At 44.2% G+C, this 9,123-nt stretch overlaps 1 protein-coding gene across 1 annotated transcript; it reads left to right on the forward strand.

Annotated features, from left to right (window-relative positions):
* Positions 1-725: 725 nt before the first annotated feature.
* Positions 726-8,751, forward strand: LOC132387904 (gastrula zinc finger protein XlCGF26.1-like). The gene is made up of 2 exons (XM_059960225.1): positions 726-768; positions 5,564-8,751. Exon 2 carries the CDS (start codon positions 5,971-5,973, stop codon positions 7,099-7,101), a length of 1,131 nt encoding a protein of 376 aa, XP_059816208.1. The 5' UTR covers positions 726-768; positions 5,564-5,970; the 3' UTR covers positions 7,102-8,751.
* Positions 8,752-9,123: the final 372 nt, after the last annotated feature.

Here is a 9,123-nt window from a genome sequence, read left to right on the forward strand (position 1 = left end):
TCACAGCCCTCCTCACTCGGGCACTTAAAGCGACACTCACAGTAAACGAACCTGCGGTCTCGTAACACAATGCACCTCTAAAGTCTGACAGCAGACTAGCGAGTGAATCTTCGATGGTGCAGAGTCAGAAACAAAAGTGTTGCCAGCCTGAATCAGGGGCTCCAGAGAGAAATGGGGTCCAGAGGAGGAGGACGAATAAGACCAGCAAGATGTGGTTAAAAGTGAAAGATTAGAAGCATTTGGAAACTGGTTGATCGAAAAAAAAAAAGGTGGTTAATTTCTGCAAAACACAGGTGGAAATCAACAGATCAGGCAGAAATTTGGAGAGGAATAAATAGAAAACGTTTAGGCAGAGCCCCTTCCGCATGCCTGGCCTGTGTACTCCGCTGCTTAGTTGCTCTCTGAATTGTTTTGTGTGTATGCGTCTCTGTATTTCCAGCAACTGCAGAAACTCCTGTGTTTTATATCTGCATTTTACTTTGGCATTAGATACACGTTGATATTGAGTATATTGGTTATGGGAGCCACTTTCTGCGTTAAAACAGCTGCAGATTTTTTCTATACCCAAGATGAAAAAAAATGAGATATGGACATTGAACCGGTGCTTGCAGAAATCTTTAATGGCACCGTGATTACCCATAGGGCAATGCGTTAAGAATTTCGTCGGCGCTAAAGCGCCGATGAAATGCGCAGGCGTCAGGCTGAGGCCGTCCCGGAGTTTCACGCATGCGCGCAGTACACAGAAGCCTTTGAAAATGTCGGTTGCAGGTAAGAGTGATTCTCCGAGTTTTTATCTTAAACACCGATTTCGGGATAATTCATCTGAATTTCGGACACCGTGACCAGCAACCCCGGGACAGTCCTGCCCTCTTCCCTCTCTATCAGCCCCACGATCCGTGCACGGACCCCGGGGAGCTTCCGGCTGCTGAGTGAATGGGAAACGATGGATCTCTCAGTCAGAGCTGAGCTCCAGCTATCTAAATGCAAGGATTAGGAACTCGGAGAAAGGGAACAAAATCTTTTACATCAGCAATTGAGAAAATCGGCATCAGGACTCTTTTCCGTAGATGCTGCCTGGCCTGCTGAACTCCTCCAGTATTTTGTGTGTGTTGCTTCCTCTACCTCCTCTAGCTCTGGACTTTTCTACCGGTGAGGACATGTTTTGTCCCATTCTCTCTGGGTACGTAATGATATGAAACACCTTTGCCCTGGGCAACAAGTAGCATTCACATCACAAATGTGCCAGACTCCAGTGAGACAGACTACTGCCCTTCCCTTCATATACATTGGGATTTCATTCACTGAGTTCACCACCGTCAGTCATTGGGGGAGGGTTCAGGGGGAATATTTATGTATAATACAGAAACTAGTGATGCCTGTTTGCATTTTGGTGATGCAAAAGTTGCTGGAGAATTTGCAAGTGGGAAGAAGTGGAGTGATATTTGGAAATCTGACTTTTTAAAGTGTAATTTAGCAAGGAAACCACATATGGACAATGTGCAAAAGCTTTGGTGAGAAAATCCTCCATTTCCTGTTCCAGGCCTGCTACATAGGTTGTGTGAGAGTGCAGATGAACTCGATCAAACCCAGAGGAGATCAAAGTTCCTATTGACAGTGATTTGCTAGATGTTAAAATGAATACCTCTCTATATAAAATTCACTGTGCACGTCTTGTCACTGGGTAAAAAATGCACAGTGCAAGATATATCTGCACACTGGTTATTACAAATTAGAGGGGAGATTAGTACAAATTAGAGGGGTATTGGAGGGAAGGAGGGGAGACCACCAGTGTCCCTGATGCCCTCACCTACAAGATGTGCAGCTTGTAACCCAGCACTTCAATGAGCTGCAACTTGAAATGGGTGAATTCCAGATCATCCAGCAGTTGGAGGGGGTGATAGATATGACATGAAGAGAGGTGAGTTACTCCCAAGGTGCAGGACACAGGAAACTGGGTGAGAAACAGGAAGGGGAATGAGGTTAAATAGGCATCGCAGAGTACTCTAGTGGCCATGCCCCACAACAGGTGGACCACTTTAGAAACTGTTGGGGGGAATTACCTGGCAGAGGAAAGTCAAAGGGCTGATAGGGGATTTGTCAGTTAGAGGAACAGAACAAGAGGGGACAAATATCCTAGTGGTAAGGCTTGCTAATGGTAGTGAGCAGGGGAGGGGGTTAAATAAAATGTGGTTAAAATAAGTTGTAGGGGGAATGGGAGCCAGAGTGACAGAACAGATAATGGAGAGGGTGAATTGAATTGACTTTATTAGATACATACTTTATAAACATGAGGAGTAGAAATATTTACCTTACATCTCCATCTAAATGGGCAACGTGTAATTTATAGTGATTTATAATAGATAGTTTGTACATAGGACAGTCAATATAACATTGAAATGCAATTGTATCAGCATGAATTAATCAGTCTGATGGCCTGGTGGAAGATGATGTCTCGGGGCCTGTTGCTCCTTTTGCTGTGGTACCGTTTCCTGGATGGTAGCAGCAGGAACAGTTTGTGTTTGTGGTGAATTGGGCCTGTTTGTCCCCGATATTCGTTGGGACCTTTTTACACACCTGTCTGTGTAAATGTACTGAATCATGGAAAGTAGATTGTGCAATGTATAATTTCCTTGTTTATATTTAGAGACATTTTTTGGTGTATAAAATGATGAGGGGTATTGAGCGTGTGAGTGGCCAGAGGAGTGTTTTTTCCCCCCAGGGTTGAAATGGTTAATGCCGCTTTTCCACACTCCCATAGATCCTTTGTCCATCTCCTGAGTAAATAGAGATGGAAAAATATTTAAGATCTCCCCATCTACTTTGTTTCCACACGTGGATTGCCATTCCGGTCTTCCATAGGACCAACTTTGTGCCTTGCAATCCTTTTGCTCTTAATCTATCACTAGAATCCCTGAGGATTATCCTTCACCTTTTCTGTGACAGCAACCTCATGCCATCTTTTAGCCATCCTGATTGATTTCTTATGTGTTCTCTTGCATTTCTTATACTCCATAAGAAACTGACTGCCTATCCCTGTTATGCAATTCCATTTTGTGCTTTACCAGGGTCTCAATATCTCGTGCAATCCAAGTTTCCCTACAGTTTCTATCTTTACCTTTTATTCTGACATACCCGCATACTACTTTCAAAATTTCGCTTTGAAGCCTCCCATTTACCAAGCACACCTTTGCCATAAAGCAGCCTGTCCCAGTCCACAGTTGCCAGGTCCTAGTGTTGATTCCAGGTATTGATCCATGCCCTGAACACATCCGCCTTTCCTACACTCCTCCTTGTATTGAAATATACTGGGCTCAGCATATTCACTGCACCATGCTCAACTTTTTCATTCCTGACTTTGTCTGAGGCCTGAACAACATCTGTCTCCACAATCTCTCCACTCTCTGTTCTGTTATTCAGGCTCCCATTCCCCCTGCAACTTTCGTTTAACCCTCCTTACCCCCACCTCCCTGCATGCAGATCTATCACCCCTTTGGCTTTCCTCTCCCTGATCAATAAAAAGGAGGTGCATACCAGGTACAGGCAGATAGGAACAAATGGGGTACTTATGAAATACAGGAAATTCAAGTGAACACTTATGAAAGAAATAAAGGCATGAGGTTGCCCCAGCAGACAAGGTGAAGGAGAATCCTCAGGGATTCTGCAGATATGTTAAGAGTAAAAAGATTGCAAGGGAAAAAATTAATTCTCTGGAAGATCAGAATGGTAATCCATATAAAGGGATAACATAGACTTGGGGAGATTTTTTTTGCATCCGTATTTACTCAAGAGATGAACACAGAGTCTATAGAATTGAGGCAAAGCCGCATCAACTTCATGGACCCTGTACAGATTACAGAGGTGGAGGGGTTTGCTGTCTTGAGGCAAATTAATGTGGATCAATCCCCAAGGGCTGACAAGTTGTTCACTAGGACCCTGCGGAAGACAAGTGCAGAAATTATCAGGGCCTAAGCACAGATATTGAAATCATCCTTAGTGACAGGTGAGGTACTGGAGGATTGGAGGACAGACAGTGTTGTTCTGCTGTTCAAGAAAGGCTGTAAAAATAAACTAGGAAATTATATGTTGGTGAGCTTGACATCAGAACTGGGAAAGTTATTGGAATGTTGGTGCAGGAACCAGATATATACTGTAAGTATTTGGATAGGTGTGGACTGATAAAGTATAGACAGCATCGCTCTAGCCAAACTTATCGAGTCTATCGAGGAAGTTATCAGGTAAGTGGATGAATGCAAAGCAGCAGATGTTGTCTACATGGACTTTAGCAAGGCACTTGACAAAGTCTCATATGGGAGGTTGGTCAAGAAGTTTCAGTCACTCAGCATTCAAGATGAGACAGTAAATTGGATGAGACACTGTCCTTGGGAGAAGCCAGAGTGTGGTAGCAGATGGTTGCCTCTCTGACTGGAGGCCTGTGACTAGTGGTTGCCACAGGGATCAGTGCTGGATCTGTTGTTGTTTGTCATCTGTATCAGTAATCTGGATAATAAGATGGTTAGGGATCAGCAAATTTGCGGATGAAACCGAGACTGGGGATTCAGTGGACTGCAAGAAGACTCATGGCTTGCAGTGCGAACTGGACCAGGTGGAAATATGGCTTGAGAAATGGAAAACAGAATTCAATGCAGACAAGTGTGAGGTGTTGCATGTTGGTAGGACCTACCAAGGGAGGTCTTTCACAGTTACTGGTCGGGCACGGAGGAGTGTTGTAGAAGAAAGGGACCTGGGAATACAGGTCCTTAATTAACTGAAATTGGTATCACAGTTAGATAGAGACGGACAAAAAGATTTCAGCCCAATGGCCTTCATGAATCAAAGTACTGACAACAATAGATGGATTTTATGTACACTTGTTGAAATCATTGGTGAGGCCTAATTTAGAGTATTGTGTGCAGTTTTGGTCACCTGCCTACAGGAAAGCTGTAAAAGAGGTTCAGAGAGTTCAGAGAAAATTCACAATAAAGTTGCTAGGTCTGTAGGACTTGGGTTATAAGGAAAGATTAAACAGGTCCAGACTTTATTCCTTGGAATGTAGAAGATTGAGGTGAGATTTGATTGTGATAGAGGGGCATAGATAGTGTTAATGCAAGCTGGCTTTCTCCACTGAGATTGGGTGGGACTACAATCAGAGGCCATGGGTTAAGGGTGAAAGGTGGAATGTTAAGGGGAACATGAGGGGAAACTTCTTCACACAGACAGTCATCCGGGTGTGGAATGAGCAGCCAGCACAAGTGGTGCACGCGAGCGCAATTTCAACATTTAAGAGGTTTGTGTAGAAACCTGGATGGTAAGGGTATGGGAATGGGCAATTTAAATAGTTCAGCATAAACTGGATGGCCCAAAGTACCTGTGTCTGTGTTGTAATTTTCTATGACTGTGACAAGAACCTGAAATAATACAAAAATTCACTCCAAATCCTTTTTAACAGACTAAAGTTGAACCTCATTGTAACAGTGTGATACCAGATCAAACCTTAGCAACTCAAGTAATTTCAACGGAAGTATTGTCCTAAACGCATTGATGGATTTTGCAAATCTTTTTACAGGTTAAAAACGAGAAGTAATTTGTCTCCAGGAAGCAAAAACATGACACGCCAGTTTTGTTGTCTCTGTCTATATATTTAAGAAGTGGAGCAAGGGATTCAACCAACCATCCTTCCTGTTCAGACTGTGGGGAGGGATTCACTCGGTTAACTGACCAACTGGCACACCCGTCATTTTACACAGGAGAAAGGCCGTTCACCTTCTCAGACAGTGGGAATGGATTCACTCGGTCATCTCAACTGAAGGTACATTAACAAGTTCACACTGGGCAAGGCCATTCACCTGTTCTGTGGGTGACAAAGGATTCACTCAGTATTCCCACCTGTGGACACACCAGTCAGTTCACACCAGGCAGAGGCTGGTCATCTGCTGAATTTCTGGGAAAAGATTCACTCAGTCATCTGACTTAATGGCTCACCAGCGAGTTCACACCAGGGAGCGGCCATTCACCTGCTCATTCTGTGGGAAGAGATTCATTAAATCATCCCACCTGCTGAGTCATCAGCGAGTTCACACTGGGGAGAAGCCGTTCGCCTGCTCAGAATGTGGGAAGAGATTCACTGAGTTATCCAACCTACAGAATCATCAGCGAGTCCACACTGGGGAGAAGCCATTCACCTGCTCAGAATGTGGGAAGGGATTCAGTCAGTCATCCCACCTGCAGAGACACCAGCGAGTTCACACTAGGGAGACGCCGTTCACCTGCTCAGAATGTGGGAAGAGCTTCACTCACTTATGCAACCTACAGAATCATCGGCCAGTTCACACTGGGGAGAGGCCATTCCCCTGCTCAGAATGTGGGAAGGGATTTACTCAGTCATCCAGCCTACTGAGTCATCAGCGAATTCACACAGGGGAGAGGCCCTTCACCTGCTCAGAATGTGGGAAGGGATTCACTCAGTCATCCCATCTGAAGGTTCATCAGCGAGTTCACACTGGGGAGAAGCCGTTCACCTGCTCAGTCTGTGGAAAGGGATTCACTGATTCATCCACCCGGCAGAAACATCAGCGAGTTCACACTGGGGAGAAGTCGTTCACCTGCTCAGAATGTGGGAAGGGATTCACGGATTCATCCTGCCTACTGGTACATCATCGAGTTCACACTGGGGAGAAGCCGTTCACCTGCTCAGAATGTGGGAAGGGATTCACTCAGTCATCCCACCTGCAGAGACATCAGCGAGTTCACACTGGGGAGAAGCCCTTCACCTGCTCAGAATGTGGGAAGAGATTCACTCAATCTTCCACCCTACAGGCACACCAGCGAATTCACACTGGGGAGAAGCCGTTCACTTGCTCAGTCTGTGGGAAACGATTCACTCTGTCATTCCAACTACTGAAACACCAGCGAGTTCACACAGGGGAAAGGCCGTTCGCCTGCTCAAAATGTGGGAAGAGATTCCCTGGATCATCCAACCTACAGAGACATCAGCAAGTTCACACTGTGGAGAAGCCATTCACTTGCTCAGTCAGTGGGAAGGGATTCACTCAGTCGTCCCAACTACTGGCTCACCAGTCAGTTCACAATGGGGAGTGGCCATAGTTATGAATCCCTGGGTTTCGTTTGCTGTGGACTGTCATTTTAAGAGAGATCAAGAGATTAAGAAGGTGGATCAGTCTGACTTGCAGCTTGTTTACATCACTGGCAGCTTGTTTAGTTTCAACCGAGGACACAGACACTCAGAGTCAGACGGAGACGAACTAGGGAAAACTGAAGGATCGAAACAAGGGAACTTGTGGCCAAGGGTCACTGTTTGGAACTTTCCTATGCACACAAGGGTGGGTTAATTATCGATTCACCGTACATCGAATGTGTAGTTGTCACCTCGTTTGATCCATAGGAGTGGATCTGATTTGGGGTGTCCTGTGAAAACCACTGATGTGTTAACCCTTGCCGGGCTGTGGTGTGGTAATTCACTTGAAGACGAAACCCCTTGTGACAAGTCACTTTCGGTGATAAATCGTATGAGAGTTTGGAACGACGACAAATAAAATCTACAGCAACTGTTCTCTCGTTTTTCCACCATGGAACCTGTGGAATTCGACATAATTGCTTTCTCTCAACATTTACCCTGGATTACAAATATCTCTCTCATCACCTATTCCATGGATGAACTGCACTTTCATACTGTACCATCCCAATACTCCAAGCCTTGTTTCCCCCGAGCTCAATAGTTTGGGAGTTTTATTTAAACACATATATACACATAACACTGTTAACTTTTGTTTATCTTGCTTTAGTTACTATATTACAAGTAGATTCTAATACAGATAGATTTGAGATCAAAAACAGACTCCAGGTATAGTCTATTGCTGCTGGTTCGTTTCTAAAACGTTATGATTCGTAACAAAATTGGGGCCTGCATCCAGTATATGAACAGATTTGGGGGTGTATTCATTAATTATCAATTTCATCCCTTTTCATTTATTTGTGTGTGGAAAATCAGTAGAAATGGATGTTGATAGATGTCTGGAAGCACCAACCTCTGAGGCATTGGAGGACGCCAGAAGGATTGAGTTGTTGAGTCTTGCTAGAAGGTTAAAACTTGCTAAGGTGAAATTGACAATGAGGAGGGCACAGATGCAGAGGATAATAGCTGAACATTATGTATCTGAGGGTGTGTTTAAAGTGGAGGAGTTGGAGGTGTTTCCTGAAAGTAAACCTCGTGAGCTTGAGCTCCAGTACAAGTGAGAAAAATTAAACTGGAGGCTGAAAGGCAGAGGCAGATTGAGGCTAGAGAAGCAGAAAAACAGAGAAGAGGCAGAAAAATAGAGGGAGGAAACAGAAAGACAGAGGCTGTTCGAGCTGGAAAAGATAAAGAGGTTGCAGCAAAGGAGTCCAGCGTTGGTCTCTGGTGATAAATTTGAGGCCAGTTGGGAAGTTAAATTGGTCCCTCAATTTGACGAGGTAGAGATTGATAAATACTTTCAGCATTTTGAGAAGGTTGCTCAGAGTTTAAAGTGGCCAGAAGAGGTTTGGCCTATTCTCTTACAAAGTGTAATTCAGGGGAAGGCTCAGCAAGCCTATTCTGCTTTGATTGTTGATGAAGCAGCTGATTGTGACATAGTGAAACAGGCTGTGCTTAAAGCTTACGAGTTTGTCCCAGAATCATACAGGCAAAAGTTTAGAAATTTGAGGAAATCTGTGAACCAGACTTTTATGGATTTTGCTTATGAGAAGTCTGTGTGTTTTGACCGCTGGTGCACATATAAAAATGTGAATGATAATTTTAACAGCTTGAAAGAATTGGTTTTAATTGAAGAATTCTAAAGGTGCATCCCTGATGACACAAAGACATATTTAGATGAAAAAGATGCTGCCACTTTGCAGGACTCTGCTCGATTAGCAGATGAGTTTGCTCTAACTCATAAGCTTAAATTTATCCCGAATAACAGCTTCCAAAAGAGTAGCAGGGATCACCAGGGTAAACCAGAAATTAAAGCTGGGACTAGTGACAAGAGTAAGGATGAAGGGAAACAGTTGAAGGAGAAATACTCTGGTCTTACTTGTTACTATTGTAAGAAAGCTGGTCATGTGATGGCTGATTGTTCTGTCCTGAAGATG

This window comes from Hypanus sabinus, unplaced genomic scaffold (genome assembly GCF_030144855.1).
Source record: "Hypanus sabinus isolate sHypSab1 unplaced genomic scaffold, sHypSab1.hap1 scaffold_233, whole genome shotgun sequence".
NCBI classification, from domain to species: Eukaryota; Metazoa; Chordata; class Chondrichthyes; order Myliobatiformes; family Dasyatidae; genus Hypanus; species Hypanus sabinus.